The following is a 15,330-nucleotide window of genomic DNA, read 5'->3' on the forward strand; positions in this document are numbered from 1 at the left end:
CGCGGGGCCCTCCCGCCGCACGGCGCCGCCGCCGGGAGCCGCCGCCATCTTGTCACCCCCGCCGAGGGGAGCGGCAGCGCCCTCCCCTGAGCGCCGGGCCGCGCCGCCAGGTAGGGCGGCACCGGCACCGGCACCGGCACCGGCACCGCGGGGGGGGCGCGGGGGAGGGAGCGCGGACGGGGCTGGGGGGGAGGGGAGGGGAGGAGGGAGCGCGGGGGGAGGGGGGGGAGGGATGAGTGTGAGTGGGGGGAGGGGAGGAGTGAGTGTGAGTGGGGGATGGGAGGAGTGAGTGTGAGTGGGGGAGGGGTGAGTGTGAGTGAAGGATGGGAGGAGTGAGTGTGAGGGGGGTGTGAGTGTGGGGGGTGGGTGTGAGTGAGGGGCTGAGTGTGAGTGAGGGCGGTGGGAGGGTGAGTGTTGGTGGTGAGTGGGGGTGTAAGTGGGCGGGTGAGGGAGTGAATGGGGGTGAGTGCGGGGGAGGGTGAGTGAGGACCTAGGGGGTGAGTGTGAGTGAGAGAGGTGAGGGGAGTGTGAGTGGGGGGTGAGTGAGGGGTGCGAGTGATGAGATGGAGCCAGGGTGTGTGAACAAGTGATGCAGGGTGAGGGATGGTGGAGGGGAGTGTGAGTGAGTGTGAGCGAGGCGTGAGTGATGGTGAACGCGAGTGTGAGCGAGGCGGGTGTGAGTGAGGCGCAAATGATGGTGTGAGCAAGGTGTGAGTGATGGTGTGAGTGTGAGCAAGGGGAGTGGGAGTGTGATGGTGAGTGTGAGCAAGAGGAGTGTGAGTGATAGTGTGAGCAAGGCGTGAGTGATGGTGGGTGCGAGTGTGAGTGTGAGCAAGGTGAGTTGTGAGCGAGTGAGTGTGAGCAAGGCAAGTGCAAGTGAGGCAAGTATGAGCAAGGTGAGTAGCGAGTGAGTGTGAGCAAGTGAGTGTGAGCGGGGTGGGTGTGAGCGAGATGTGAGGGATGGTGAATGTAAATGTGAGCGAGGCAGATGTGAGTGAAGTGTGAGCGGGGTGTGAGTGAGTGTGAGCGATGGTGTGAGCGAGGGGACTGAGTGACTGTGAGTGGGACCCAGATGTGAGTGATGGTGAGGGGGAGTGTGAGGTGAGTGTGAGTGAGGCATGAGTGATGGTGAGTGTGCGGGTGTGAACGATGGTGAGTGTGAGTGCAGGTGCGAGTGCAGGGTGAGCAGGTGGGTGTCAGTGTGAGTGGACGAGTGAGTGTGAGTGAGCACAGGCTGAGTGTGGGTGTGAGCAGGGGACGCTGGCTGTGCGGTGTGAGGGTGTTGCTAAGAGTGAGGGGTGTGCAGGTCAGGCGGAAGGGGGACCACAGGCGTGTGTGTGTGCAAGGATGCGAGTGTGCGTCAAGAGTGTGAGTGTGCGTGAGTGCAGGGGTCAACCAGGAGAGTGTGGGTGTGGGTCAGCCAACTGAGTGTGAGTGTGTGTGTGAGTCAGCCAGGCAAGTGTGAGTGTGCGTTGGTGCTTTGTGTGCGCGAGTGCAGACGTGTGTGAGTGTGGGTCAGCCGGGCAGTACGGGTGTGTGTGAGTGCGGGTGTGCGTGAGTGCGGGTGTGCGTGAGTGCGGGTGTGTGTGAGTGCGGGTGTGCGTGAGTGAGCCTGTCGAGTGCGAGTGTGTGTGAGTGCAGATGTGTGTGTGAGTCAGCCACGCGAGTGCAGCTGTGCATCAGTGCGGGTGTGCATGAGTGCAGGTGTGTGTGAGGGTGCGCGGGTGAGTGCGGGTGTGCCTTGGCCAGGTGAGTGCGTGTAGCTGTGACTGTTGGCCACCGAGGGAGCTCGTGAGTGCGCCTGTTGGCTACCGCAGGGATGTGAGCGCCGGGCGTGAGCTGGAGGGAGCGGGTGAGTGTGAGTGTGCACGAGGGCCCGGGGGAGTGAGTGTCCGCGTGTGAGCGGGGCTGTGACAGTGGGGCGCGCGGGGGACACGCAGACAAGGCTGTGAGCCCGCAGGGTGTGCACGAGCAGCGGCGTGTCAGCGTGCTCAGGGGTGTGAAGGGCTGCGGGTGTGCCTGGGTGTTTGCAGGGCTGTGGCTGTGCGGGTGTGACTGTGCCAGGGCGTGTGTAGGGTGTGGGTGTGCGGGTGTGAGCGTGCCCAGGTGTGTGCAGGCTGCGAGGGTGTGCGGCTGTGGGTGTACAAGGGTGAGGGTGCCTGGTGTGTGGGTGTGCAGGTCCAGGTGTGAGCGGGCACAGGTGCGTGTGGGTGTGCATGATTGTGGGTGTGCAGGTGTGGATGTGAGTGTGACGTGCACAGCTGTGTGCGGGTGTGAGTGTGCCTGGGTGTGTGTGGATGTGGCATGCACAGGTATATGCGGGTGTGACATGGCCGTGTGTGTGCAGGTCCAGGTGTGACATGCACAGGTGTGTACGGGTGCGCGTGTGTATGGTTGTGGGTGTGCAGGTCCAGGTGTGAGTATGACACACACCGGTGTGTGCAGGTGCAGGTGTGATGTGCACGGGTGTACATGTGTGTGGGTGCAGGTGTGGGTGTAACATGCACAGGTGTGTGTCGGTGTGACATGTCCAGGTGTGTGCACATGCGGCTGTGACATGCTCGGGCGTGCCGTGGAGCGGCTGTGTTTGCAGCAGTTGGGCAGAAGGGGGTTGTAGCAGGGGACAGGAGGCAGCAGGAGGTGTCACAGGCCCCTTGGAGGAGTTGGGATGAGGGAGACCCCCGTGGGCTGCGTTGCCTCCGTCGCGGAGGTTTGGGCTCGGGCGGTGGTTGTTAACAAGCCCCTTCTGGCGTCCTTGTCACCCCCTCGCTGCCCTCCCGCCGCAGCCGCTTCCCTCCTCCTCGGAGGCCGTCAGGTTGTTGGAGCTGCCCCAGGTTGTGGGGGCGGCATCGAGGCCTGGCCCGCGTGCCCGGAATTCCCGCCAGTGCCACCGTCCCCCGCTGCCTCCGTGGTCCCTGAGTGCCACCAAGGCCTCCCGCAGCCCCAAAGTGAGCGATGAGGCCCAGAGCCCTTCCCGCCGGGAAAAGGGAATGCCCCGACCTGGAGCAGGGGATCCTGGAGCAGCTTGTCCCCTGGGCCTGGCCAAACACGTCCCCCTGCGCGTTCCCTGCGGGTGGCAGGTTGAGGGCGGGAAGGGCAGGAGGTTGGAGCAGCCCCGGGATGCTCCCATGGTGGCGAGGAACAAAACTGGGGTTGGTGCAGAGCACGCAGGGCTTTTCCCTTCCTTCCTTCGTTATTTTCTGTCTCGTCCCCAGCTCTTCAGGCTCAGAACACCCCCGCGGCGGGCCAGGCTGACGGGCTCGGCCGCCCGCGTCCCCAGGCCCGCGTGGGAGGCCGCGCGGCGGCGGAGGCCGGAGGCCGCGCGGCCGGGCCCGGCGCCCCGACGCAGGAGCAGATGAGGGAGGCGCCCCCGGCGCCCGCCCCCGCCGGCCGCTCCAGTGTCCCGAGTCGCCAGCGCCGCGGGAGCAGCCCGTCCTGCTAACCCAGGTGCCTCCCCCTGCGCCCGGCTGCCGTCCAGGGCCACCCCCGCGTCCCCAGGGCGCGCGGGGACAACGGCGGGCGCTGGCCCCTTTCACCGCGCGGGGTGTTCCCCGGTGCAGCCCCTGTTTTCCAGGTGTTTCCCCGCTCAGCCCTGCTCCCGGCCGGCTCTGGGCAGAGCCGCCCTCCCCGTGTCCCCGCGGGCCGGGCCGGGGGACGCCGCGTGTCCGGCTGACGCGCGCTCTTGTCCGCAGGGCGCCGAGGCAGCATGTCGGGGCCCGTGCCCAGCCGCGCCAGGGTCTACGCCGACGTCAACACCCAGAGGCCCCGCGAGTACTGGGACTACGAGTCGCACGTCGTGGAGTGGGGGTACGGCCCGGCCTGTGACACACCGCGGGGGACCGCGTGTGCGTGACAGGGCCCTGCTTGTCCCTGCTGCTGCCGGGCAGGAGGGAATTGCCACCTGCTCTGTCCTGCCCGCCCAGGGGCTGAATGAGGGGTGTGGAGGCTGCGAGCCCTGCAGAAACCCCGGGTCGTGTCACCCCGCCGGGGGCAGGGCTGCTCACACCCCGCTGAGGACGGTGTTGACCGGCAGCTGCCTGTGCTCAGCCATGGCGCCGTTTTGCACTGGGGCTCGTGGGCAGCACAGGGTGATCGGGACCAGTGCCAGGTGGCAGAGGGGTTGGGAAGGCCCAAGGTGAAGCTCCTCGGGGGTCTTCTTTGGGGTCTCCCTGAGGAGGTGAGGCTGGGGAACCCGACATCCAGGCGGGCCTGTTTTCCTGGCGCGGACACTGGTCCCCTCCCCAGGGACTGTGGCGCCCTCCTTCCCGCTGGAGCGCCCGCTTGCCGCGTGCTGCTCCTTGTCGGGTGCTGCCAGGGACAGCTCCCTGGCCCCTCGGAGCTGCCCGCGGCTCCGGGGTGGGAGCAGCACGGCGTTCCCAGCGGCACACTCTCCTCACTTGCTGCCCTCTCCTCCGTGTTCCCCACACAGCAACCAGGATGACTACCAGCTCGTGCGGAAACTCGGCCGCGGCAAGTACAGCGAGGTCTTCGAAGCCATCAACATCACCAACAACGAGAAGGTGGTGGTGAAAATCCTCAAGGTGGGTGCGTGATGCCCCATGCGCCACGTTGCTCCTCGGCCCCTGCTCCGTTTCTCCCCCTCCTTCACCTCGACCTGCTCCCTGCTCCCTTTGCAGCCGGTTTTGGATGATCTCAGCCCAGAGATGCCCGAGTAAAATGTTTCAGCCCTCCGACTTCCCTCCTGCTCCACGCGAAGCCGGGATCAGGGAAGCGGGACAAGGCCGTCACGTCCGTCCCAGGGAGGCAGGAGGGAGAACTGCGGTCGGCCTCGTACCGAAACGCAGGGCCCTCCATCCCCATCCTGCTCACCCAGCGCTGCTGCAGCGCCCGTGCTGGGTGTTGCTCCTCGCCGAGTGTTGCCCCTCGCTAGGTGTTGTGCCTCGCTGGGTGTTGTTCCTTGCCAGGTGTTGCTCCTCACTAGGTGTTGCCCCTCACTGAGTGTTGCTCCTCACTAGATGCTGCTCCTTGCTGAGTGTTGGTCCTTCCTGGGTGTTGATCTTCCTGGGTGTTGCACCTCAGTGGGTGTTGTTCTTCGCCGGGTGTTGCTCCTCAGTGGGTGTTGTTCTTCGCCGGGTGCTGCCCCAGGCCGCTGCAGCTCCGTGGTGCCATGGGCTCCTGGCATTCTGGGGAAGAGCCCTTCTTTGGGCCTCCTGCAGGCCTTCATCTCCCCACTGGGCACAGGAGCCTCTTTGTGATCCAAGCTCGGAACCTCTGCGCTGGATTCCTGGAGCGCAGCTCCCTGCCCGAGGAGGGAGTGGCGAGCTGGGATCTGTCCCAGACCGTCAGGCCAGTGTCCCTCAAGGGCAGGTCCTTGCACGCCTGGTCTCTCAGGCTACCTTGCGGCTCCTTCCTGCCCTGAGCACGAGCACAGGGACATCCCACATCCCGGGAAGAGCAGGAGAGGGTTCCCTCGAGCTCCTGGAGTGCTCGTGGATGGCCCCGGTGCTCCCCTGGTCTCTCGTTGTGGCCCTGCGCCCTGCTTGGGATCTTTTGGCAACCAGCTCATTTCCGTGCGTCACTAAAATGTGTCCAACCTCAGCGTGCAAGGTGCACGAGTTACAAAACACGAGCACAGCCCTAGGAGTATTGTCCTTGCTAGAGCACAGGGATGGGGAAGGAGCCGACTGGGGAATGAGCCGGACGGAGACAGAAGCTGAGAGGAGTTTGGGGCAGTTTGTGAGCCCGGAAGCCCTGCATGTCCGTGCAAAGGTCCCAGCGTGGTGTAGCTTGGCCATGGAGAGGCAGGAGGGACCTCGGGGACCTCTGTTCAGAGGGAGGAGGAGGAGGCTGAGATCAGCTTCAGCCTCCCCGAGCGAGCAAGGAAAACGGCGGCGCCCCAGAACGCGCTTCCTTGCTGGAGCTCTTGTTGTATCGAATCGCGCTTGTCTCCCTCAGCCGTTTCCAGGATTTCACCCCAACCTGGTGCTTCGGGAGGCTGAACTGACTCCTTGACGCTCAGAGCTCTCCTGGTGTCCCGGATCTCCCAAGGGCCTCCCGCAGGCAGCGCGCTCCGTCCCGGGGAACGCGGAGCTGTTAGGCTGCAAGGTCACCGCGTGCTGCTCTCCGCGGGGGACCGGGCTGCGTTTCGGAGCGCGTTCCCTGCGCTCTGCCGCAGCGCTGGCCGGGGACCAGGGCACGCTGGCTGCATCGTGCCCTGCCCTTGAGCGCAGAGAACCCGCCTGCTCATCACAGTGTCCTCCGCCCCCGCGTGCTCCTGGGCTGGTTCCCCTCGGTGCAAACGGCCCCTGCAGGGGTCAGGTGGGTCCTGCCTGGTGTTAACCCGCTTCCCCCTGCTTTGTAGCCTGTGAAAAAGAAGAAGATCAAGCGGGAGATCAAGATCCTGGAGAACCTCCGAGGCGGCCCCAATATCATCAGCCTGCTGGACATTGTGAAGGACCCCGTGGTAAGGACAGCTCCCCGGTGTCACCGGCACGGGATTGGCACGCTTGGCACCTGCCTGGCACTGAGGCCGGCCCGGCTGCCCCTCCGCAAGGCGCCGCTGGCACTAACGGGCACGAAAAGGAGCTGTTTGTGGCTGCCCTGGCAGCGTGGGCGGAGGACTCCGCATTCCCGGCTCCTTATCTCGTGCCTAAAAAAAGAACCGCTCCAGTGCCAGCGTCTCCGGCTGGGAACAGAGCAAGGGAAAAGGGCCTGGGGCCTCCTCCCAAATGCGTCGCCCTTCACCTCCCAGCTCGTGCGTCCCTGCTGCTCCAAGCAAAAACATCTCCGTGCTAAAAACCTGCCTCGTGGGCGACGTTCCCAGTGCACCGTTTTCTTTACGGCACTTGCTGCTCTCCTGGCTCGTATCCCAAGGCGGGTTTTGTTCCCGTTATCTGCACGGAAATGGGGTATCTCCCAGCTCAATGGGTTTCTAACCGGACGGGATGTCTCAAGCGGGATGGCCAGGTTGTTCCTGCTTCTCTGGAGCACTTGGAAAGGCATTTTGGCCACAAAGGCAGAGATCTGGGAGCAGCCAAGTGGGAGCTTCCAGGGCGTTTCAAGTGCTCATGCCAACTCTGGCCAGAGGGGCTGCGAGCAGAGGGCTCCCGTGTCCCACACGCGGCATTTCAGAGCCCCCGGCATCCGCTCCACGAGGAGGACAAGGGGGAAGAGGAAGAGGAGGGTGGGCAGAGCACAGCCAAAACGCTGCGGAGCCCCCGAGCCGGCGCGCAGCCTGGGGCGATGCCGCCCCGGGCGCTCGCCAACCCCAAACCTCTCTGTTCCACCCGCAGTCCCGCACCCCGGCACTGGTCTTCGAGCACGTCAACAACACGGACTTCAAGGTGAGCGGCTGTGCGGAGCCCCGGGCAGCTCTCCCAGCACGTGGCGCAGCTCCGGAGCAGCCCGTGTCCCTGCGCCGCCCTTCCCGGCGCTCCGGAGCAGCCCGTGTCCCTGTGCCGCTCTTCCCCGTGCTCCGGAGCAGCCCGTGGCCCTGTGCCGCTCTTCCCCGTGCTCCGGAGCAGCCCGTGGCCCTGTGCTGCCCTTCCCGGCGCTCCGGAGCAGCCCGTGTCCCCGTGCTGCAGCGGTTGGCTGCGGCCCGGCGCTCTCCCTGGGATTTGGTGCCAGGGGCCCTCCGGTGCCCACGCCAGGCACTGTGTGCCAGAGGGCCTTGTTGGCAGCGCGTCAAGGGGGATTGAACCCTGGGACTAGTTGAGTCTAATGTCCCCAGACCTGGGCTGGGTGGCAGGAGAGGGGGGTGACAGTTGGGGTACAAACTGGGCGCAGAGCTGTTGTCCCCAGGCCTGTGCTGGCCTCCATGAGGCTGTCTGTGTGCATGGTGCCTCCCCGGGACGGCACCGGGAGCCCCCAGCCCTGCTCCCCGCTCCCACCACGTGTGTTCACTCTTGCAGCAACTGTACCAGACCCTCTCCGACTTCGACATCCGCTTCTACATGTACGAGATCCTCAAGGTGAGCGGTGCCGGGCACATCCTCACCATCCTCCTCCGGGGAGGCCGGCGCGGAAGGGGAGGCCGCGAGCGCGGGGCTCCTTCCTGGAGCGATACCCGGCCGTGGGCGCGGGCTGGGTGTTACCTGGGCACCTCCGCACGCGGGAGAGCCTGGAGGCTGCCGTGTCCTCCCGCGCAAGGAGGCTCCGTAACGGCTCCGTGCTGTCCCCAGGCGCTCGACTACTGCCACAGCATGGGCGTCATGCACCGCGACGTCAAGCCCCACAACGTCATGATCGACCACGAGCACAGGAAGGTAGGGGAGGCCCCGCGGCACTGGCCGCGCTGCCTTCGCCTTGTGCCTCGGGGAGTAAAGCGCTGGGCCCCGGCGCTGTCGGGCCTGCAGCTGGAAACCCAGGTGCCCATAAACGGCGCAGCTGCGCCCCGTAAACCCGTTTATTTGCCAGCTGCTTGCCAGCCAGCAGGGCTCGTAAAGGGAGCGGGAGCTTCCTGCCAGCGCCGCTGAACAACCGGCCACCTGGGCCCGCAATAAAGGGGCTTCAAAAGGAGCCTCCCAGGGGAGCGGGCGCTGAACCCCGTCAGTGCTGGGGGGAGGATGGAGCCCTGGGTGCCCTTTGGGGTCTGTGTGGCATCAGGCCTGAGCGGCGCCGCTCCCGGCTGGACACAGAGCCCAGCAAACCTTTCCTTTCCCTAAATGAACGTGGAAATCCCAGGAGGCTCCCAAGGGCAGCGCAGGGGGCTCCAGAGGAGGATGGAGCCCCGGGGAGGAGGCGGTTTCTGCAGGGCAGCTGCAGAGCACAGTTAGAGAGCGCTCAGCGGTGCCGTCACCGCGAGGCTCCGCGGGGACCGTCCCCACTCCGGCGTCACTCGCCGCTAACGAGCGCAGCAGGGTCCCCTGCAGTCCCCGCCGAGCTGCGGGTCACGCCGCGCGGGCCACCCGAGTGGCAGGATGCGCCGGGCCGAGCGCGCGTGGCAGCGCCCGTGACGCTGCCCCTGACAGCCGCGCCGTCCCCGCAGCTGCGCCTCATCGACTGGGGCCTGGCCGAGTTCTACCACCCCGGGCAGGAGTACAACGTGCGCGTGGCCTCGCGCTACTTCAAGGGCCCCGAGCTCTTGGTCGACTACCAGGTAGGAGGGCAGCGCGCGGCACGCTCGCTCCCGCGCGCCCGCGACCGCCCGCGCCCCCCGCCGCCTCGCTTGGCCCTTGCAGATGTACGACTACAGCCTGGACATGTGGAGCCTGGGCTGCATGCTGGCCAGCATGATCTTCCGGAAAGAGCCCTTCTTCCACGGCCACGACAACTACGACCAGGTGGGCACCGCGGCGGCACCGCAGGGCACTGGCGCTCGCCACCCTCCGCGGGGCCCCCCTCTGCCTCCTTCGTGCCCCACGTGGGGCCGTGGTTAATCGGGGAGGGGGAGGTCCGGGGAGTCGCACCGCTCCTCACTGGGGGATATCGGAGCTGAGACTCCAGAGCTGCCATGTTTCCCGGTGGCCTCACTGTGTCCCTGTGGCTGCACCCCCGCGCTCACGGGTGCCGCGTCCTCCCTTGCCGCAGCTCGTGCGCATCGCGAAGGTGCTGGGCACCGAGGACCTCTACGACTACATCGACAAGTACAACATCGAGCTGGACCCCCGCTTCAACGACATCCTCGGCAGGTGGGTGGGCAGCCGGGAGCGCGCGCGGCCGCGGGGCCGCCCGGGCGCTCACAGCGCCCTCCTCCTCCTGCTCCTGCTCTTCGCAGGCACTCGCGGAAGCGGTGGGAGCGCTTCGTGCACAGCGAGAATCAGCACCTCGTGAGCACGGAGGCGCTCGACTTCCTCGACAAGCTGCTGCGCTACGACCACCAGACCCGCCTCACCGCCCGCGACGCCATGGAGCACCCCTACTTCTGTACGTCCCCGCGCGCTCCCCGCTCCCGGCCCCGTGGTGGCGGGGGCTGATCCCGAGCGGAGGGACCGCGGCTCCCGGCGCTGATGCCAGTGCCGTCGCCTCCGCCCTGCAGATCCCATCGCAAAAGACCCGGCACGCGTGGGCACCGCGGCCGGCCTCGCGGCCGCCAACCCGCCCGTCAGCTCCTCCAGTATGTTGGCAGGTGGGTGCCGGCGCGCGGGCCGCGCCGGACGCCTCCGCGGAGGCCGCTCACGTGCTCCCGCCTCTCTCCGTGCCAGGTATTACCTCGCTGGCCGCGGCGCAGCCCCTGGGCAGCCTCGCCGTGTCGCCCGTCATCTCGTCCCCGAACGCGCTGGGCTCGCCGGTGCCCGCCGCCACCGGCGTGCAGCCCTGAGCGCCGCCGCCCGCGGCCGCCGCTGCCTTCCGCCCTCCCGGCCGCCCCGCCGCGGGCAGCACCGGGGGGCGCTCTGGAATTTTATTTTTATTTCTGTCGAGTCTGAAAACCAAGAGCGATCGCGTAGGTTCCTTTTTTTTCTCTGTGCAGTCCCCGCGCCGCGCGCTGCGGCTCCAGCGCGCGGCGCCGCTCCCTTGTGTCTGTGCCGGGGCGAGGCGCGAGCTGCCTCCTCCTCACGAGGATCATGGTTAGCGATGCAACTACAGTGTAGAAATCTAAAGAAATGGAGAATAAAGTTTATTTTCTATGTCCCTAACAGGACAGCAGGCGCCACTGCTCGTTCTTGGGCTGGGAGCTTGGCCCTCCCTTCCCGGGTGCTGTTTCCTGGCTCAGAGCCGGCACCGTGCGGGGACGTGGAGGGGCCGCCGCCCCAGGGAGGGTGACAACACAGGGCAGGGTCGGAAGCAGCGCCCGAGTCATCACCGGTGCCAGCGGGTCTTGCGCCAGGGTGTCACAACCGCCCTGGAAGCGGCACTCGGAGGCACCCGGGGGTGGCGTGGGGCAGAGGCAGGCGAGGAAGACGGCGGAGCAGGAAGACGACGGGGGCCACGTGTGGAAAAAGACACTTTAATCACTCCGTATTTGACAGATAAAGAGTCTGGAAAGGTTAAAAAGTGGCAGAGCGGGACTGGAGCAGCAGCGGGGCCCGGCCGCCCGCGGCGAGGAGAGGGCGGCTGCAGCGGAGGCTGCACCGGGAGCCGCCGGGAGGGCCGCGGGCCGGAGCGGGATGAGGTCGAGGCTGCTCTGTAAAGTGCCTGCGGGACGGGAGGCTCCGGGGCGCGGGCGGCCACGTCGGGACGCGGCTCCCGCGCCCGCTGCTCCCCGCTCGCCGGTGGCCGGGCCGCACCGGGACAGGACCACGGGGCCCCGGGACGGCACGGGCCAGAGCAGGGGATGCCCCCGCGGGGGCTATTGCATTGATCCGACATTCAATTCACAAAAACAGCAGCGCCCGCGGCGCCTCTGGACGGAGGAGAGGCGGCGGCGCCGCAGCGGCACCGTGACGGCACCACGGCGGCCCCGCGCCGGAGGGCCCCGCTCACGGGCTGCCCTCGTAGTTGAGCACGTAGTAGTCGTGCACATACATGAGCACGGCGATGGGCTGCCCGATGATGAGCGAGATCCACACGGCCGCGTTGCCGTAGTTGCCCCGCAGGAACTTGGAGACGAACCAGGCGAGCGGGATCTGCGAGGGGGGAGAAGGGGGCAGCGCAGGCCCGAGGCCGGGTGACGGGCGGCAAAGCAGAGACCCCTCCTGCGCTGCAGCCTCCGCGGCTGCCGTCACCCCTGTCCCTGCACGGCCGCTCACCTGAGCTGCCATCCCCATGAACGCCCAGAGCCGGAACATCCTGAGGGGGACGCTCACCAGGTACTGTGGGGACACGGTGTCAGCGGGGACATGGCGCCAGTGGGGACGCGGCGCCCCACGGCACGGCCACCCCAGACTCCGCGGCGGGAGGGAACACCAACCTCGTGGAAAAAGGCGGACGCTAGGAACACGGCCGTCTGCGCCGTCCACTTGCTGGCCCCACGCTTCAGCATGGGCTTGTAGAAGTGCCTGAGGAGGGGCCAGGGCTCAGTGCGGTCCCCAGCAGTCCCCGTTGTCCCCCGTGGTCCCCCGCGTACCTGAGGCACCACTTGTGCACGGGGATGTTCCAGTTCTGCCAGAAGTAGGTCACCGACTCCGAGTTCCTGCGCAAGGAGGACGGTGACTCGCCCGGGGTCCCCGCCGTGGGGACACTGCGGGGCTCGCGCTCGGCCCCCTGACCCCACTCGGGGACAGGGCTGTCCTTGGAGGGACGCGAGGGCAGCGCTCACCACCAGTCCCTATAGAACTCGCGGTCGCCGAACTGCATCACTTCGGCCACCACGTTGAGGCAGGAGTGGAAGAACCAGTAGAAGAAGATGAGCCAGATGAGGTGGTTGGGGACCTGGCGGGAGGCCGGGGCCGTGAGGAGCCTGGGGTCCCCCCCGGTGCTCCCGGGCAGCACCGAGGCCACCGCGGCGGAGCCGGGACCCACCGCCAGCTTGAGGAGCCGCTCGATGATGCGGGAATAGTCCATGTCCTGCAAGGGAACCGCTCCCGTCACCCATGCCCCCGCGATGGGGGCCCGGCCCGCAGAGGGGCAGCGTGGCCGGAGGCCAGAGCCTCACCCGGAACGGCTTCATGGAGTTCTGGATCGTGGGCACCATCCACTGCAAGGGAAAAGGCCGCGGGAGCCGGTGCCCCCAGCACCGGATCAGCCTCAGCCCCCATCATGGTCCCACAGAGAGGGGTCCGGGCCGTCCCGCAACCCACACACCTGCTGGATGAGCCCCACGAGCAGCTGCATGAAGAAGAGCTGGGGGAGAGAGGCCGGGGGAGGTGTGAGCGGCACCAGGGACGTTTCCTGGCGCGCGGCGCTCCAGCGCGGCACTCACCATCTCGAAGAGGCGCCGCAGCAGGAAGCGCTTGCGGACGCGCGGCGAGCGCGGGAAGTTGAGCTCGTAGCACAGCGTGGGCGCCAGCAAGAAGTAGTAGAGATCTGCGGGGACGGCGCTGAGGCCGGGCGCGGGGCGCGCGGGGCACCCACCACCCGCCCACGCGGCACTTACTGCGGTACGTGAGGTTGGCCGGGTAGGTGACGCCGCTCGGCGCCACGTCGCCGTTGGCGCTCCGGGTCGCCGCAGCTGCAAGAGGAGCGGGGAGCGGGTGCAACGCGCGGCGGTACCGGCGGCGCCAGCCCCCCGCGTGGCGGCCGGACCGGTACCTGCGGCGGGGCCGTCGGAGCCCTTGGCCGCCCTCCTCTCCCGGCACCACTTGTTGACGTCTCGGAAGGAGAAGAGCTTGAGGAAGGTGATGGTGTAGATGGAGAGCGCGAAGACGGCGCCCACTGCGGCAGAGGGCGCGGGTGAGCGGGGCGGGCGGCGGGGCGGGCGCGCGGCGCCGCGGCGGGCGCTCACCTGGCGTCACGGAGGGCACGGTGAGCACCACGGCGGCCGGGAAGCAGAGCACGGCGAGCAGGTTGGCGGCGTGCAGCGCGGCGCCCGCGCGCTCGGACAGCGAGCCCTGCGGAGCGGCGCGTGAGCGTGCGCCGGGCCGGGCTGCACCGCGCGCGCCGCCGTGGCCGCGGGCACTCACCGCTGCCAGCCGCCGCTCCAGGGACAGGGCCGCCACGGTGAACACGTTGGCCGCTGCAACGCACGGGGCGTCAGGGGCGCCGGCGGCCGCGCGGGGCTGCGCCGGGGCCCCCGGGGACGCTCACCGATGACGAGGCACGGCGCGGGCCAGCTGTAGGGATCCTTGAGGAACAGCGAGACCACCTGGATGGGGTCCACCAGGATGCCGTACCTGCGGGGAGAGGGAGCCGGCGCGAGCGGTGCCGCAGCCTGGTGCGCTGCGGCCTCGGCCCTTCTCCCGCCGGGAACGCCGGCACTCACTTGATGAGGTTTTCCAGGAAGAGCCGCGCGTTGCTCAAGACCTGCGGGGAGGAGAAGCAGGAGTCACTGGGAGCCGCAGGGACGGGGCGGGAGCGGCCGCTCCGGGGAACCCGGCGGCCCCCCTTCCCGGGAGCCGCCTGCGTCACGGCGCCACGACGCGGGACAAGGGTCACGGCGGCGCCGCCGAGGGCGACCCGGGCGGCCGCGCACGTGTCCCCGCGGCCGCGTGCGCCGCTTTCACCCGCTAATCGAGTTAAACGCGCCCCGGGGATCAGCCTCGCCTGGGCCCGCGGCCAGCAGCGCCGGGGACAGGGCAGGGGACAGGGCAGGGGACAGGCACCCGGGGGACCCCACGGGACCCGGTGTGTGTGCGGGGGGCCCTGCCGCTCCCGCTCTGTGCCCGCGGCCCCCGGTATCTGTGCCGGGGTCCCGGTGCGGCCCTGGCGGGCGCGCGGCGCTGCCGGTGTCCCCGCGCGGCACTCACCAGCATGACCACGCACCAGTTGAGCACCCCGCGGTAGTTGCTGTAGCCGCTGGCCGAGCTCAGCAGAGACTCCTGCACCTTGTGGCACCTGCGGGCGGCAGCCGGGGGGCACCGGGAGCGCACGGGGAACCGGCGCGCGCCCGGGCGGGGGCGCTCCGCGCGGCCCGGCCCCGGGGGCGGCCCCGCCGAGGAGGAGGCCGCTCCGCTCCGCTCCCCGCCGCCGCCCGTTACCTGAAGTCGCCGCCGCTGTCGCCGCCGCTGTCGTGGCCGCCGCCGGGGCCCGGCTCGTCGCCGCCGCCGCCCTGCTCGTTACCGGGGGGGGCCCGGGGGGCCGCAGCCCCGCGGCGCCGCCGCCCGCCGCCCGCGCCGGCCCCGCCGCGCTCGCCCATGGCCGCCCCGTCCCAGCCCGTCCCGTCCCGTCCCGCCCGCCGCGGCCACCGTACCGCGCCCGGGGCACCCGCGTCACCCGGGCAACCGCCCCGCCCGCGCGCGCGCGCGCGGCACCACGGGAGGCGGCCGGCCGCACGCCCCGCCCCCGGGGGGCGGGGGCACCGCTCTGGGGGGCGGGGCGGGAGGGAGAGCGGCCAATCCGCGGGGCGGAGGGGCCGCCAGGTGAGGGCGGGGTCTGTAGGTGTGGGCGTGGCCTAGCAGGTGTGGGCGTGGCCTGACAGGTGTGGGCGGGGTCCGCAGGAGGTGGGGGGAGTCCGGGGGAGGACCCCTGGACTCCATGTCCCGGCAGCGCCCGCGGCGCCGCGCCCCTCCCGCGCTGAGCGGCGGCGGCGCGGGCCAATGGGGGCGCGGGGCGGGCACGGCGCGGGCCAATGGGGGCGCGGGGCGGGGCGCGGGGGGCGGGACGGGCCGGCCCGGCATTGAGCGGCTGGGGGGAGGGGAGGGAGGCGGAGCTCGAGGGACGTCGGCGGAGCCCGATGTGGGGGGAGCAGTGGGACCCGGGGTGTCAGTGGGGCTGGGGGGTGTCAGTGGGGCTGGTTGGGGTGTCAATGGGGCTGGGGGTGTCAGTGGGGCTGAGAGTGTCAGTGAGGCTGCCTGGGGTGTCAGTGGGGCGGGGGATGTCAATGGGGCTGGGGGGTGTCAGTGGGGCTGAGGGTGTCAGTGGGGCTGGGGGGTGTCAGTGGGGCTGGGGATGTCA

General features: G+C 68.9%; 2 protein-coding genes across 2 annotated transcripts; one reads left to right on the top strand and one right to left on the bottom strand.

The window, feature by feature from the left end:
- Positions 1-3,704: 3,704 nt before the first annotated feature.
- Positions 3,705-10,220, top strand: LOC148589991 (casein kinase II subunit alpha-like). The gene is made up of 12 exons (XM_088539593.1): positions 3,705-3,807; positions 4,430-4,541; positions 6,323-6,424; positions 7,254-7,304; positions 7,872-7,931; positions 8,142-8,225; positions 8,948-9,058; positions 9,141-9,242; positions 9,490-9,590; positions 9,677-9,825; positions 9,938-10,027; positions 10,104-10,220. Exons 1-12 carry the CDS (start codon positions 3,707-3,709, stop codon positions 10,217-10,219), a joined length of 1,179 nt encoding a protein of 392 aa, XP_088395719.1. The 5' UTR covers positions 3,705-3,706; the 3' UTR covers position 10,220.
- Positions 10,221-10,850: 630 nt separating this feature from the next.
- On the bottom strand, positions 10,851-14,485 carry LOC148589992 (diacylglycerol O-acyltransferase 1-like; the record flags this gene model as incomplete). Its single annotated transcript, XM_088539592.1, is given in 18 exon segments — positions 10,851-10,877; positions 11,319-11,465; positions 11,589-11,651; positions 11,750-11,837; positions 11,906-11,971; positions 12,098-12,210; positions 12,301-12,345; positions 12,434-12,475; positions 12,583-12,621; positions 12,701-12,804; positions 12,875-12,949; positions 13,042-13,152; positions 13,223-13,328; positions 13,401-13,453; positions 13,525-13,610; positions 13,700-13,740; positions 14,184-14,271; positions 14,415-14,485. Coding segments are annotated over 18 exon segments (1,365 nt in total), but the record flags the coding sequence as incomplete, so codon positions are not given.
- Positions 14,486-15,330: the final 845 nt, after the last annotated feature.

The sequence above is a fragment of the Tinamus guttatus genome, unplaced genomic scaffold (genome assembly GCF_059628265.1).
Source record: "Tinamus guttatus ecotype Peru unplaced genomic scaffold, ASM5962826v1 Tinamus_guttatus_pri_ptg001873l, whole genome shotgun sequence".
In the NCBI taxonomy this organism is placed as follows: domain Eukaryota; kingdom Metazoa; phylum Chordata; class Aves; order Tinamiformes; family Tinamidae; genus Tinamus; species Tinamus guttatus.

Coding starts and splice junctions, on each gene's coding strand:
- LOC148589991 (XM_088539593.1), top strand. CDS start 3,707: ATGTCGGGGCCCGTGCCCAGCCGCGCCAGGGTCTACGCCGACGTCAAC. Junction 9,826..9,937: donor CATGGAGCACCCCTACTTCT/GTACGTCCCCGC, acceptor TCCGCCCTGCAG/ATCCCATCGCAAAAGACCCG. Junction 10,028..10,103: donor CTCCTCCAGTATGTTGGCAG/GTGGGTGCCGGC, acceptor TCTCCGTGCCAG/GTATTACCTCGCTGGCCGCG.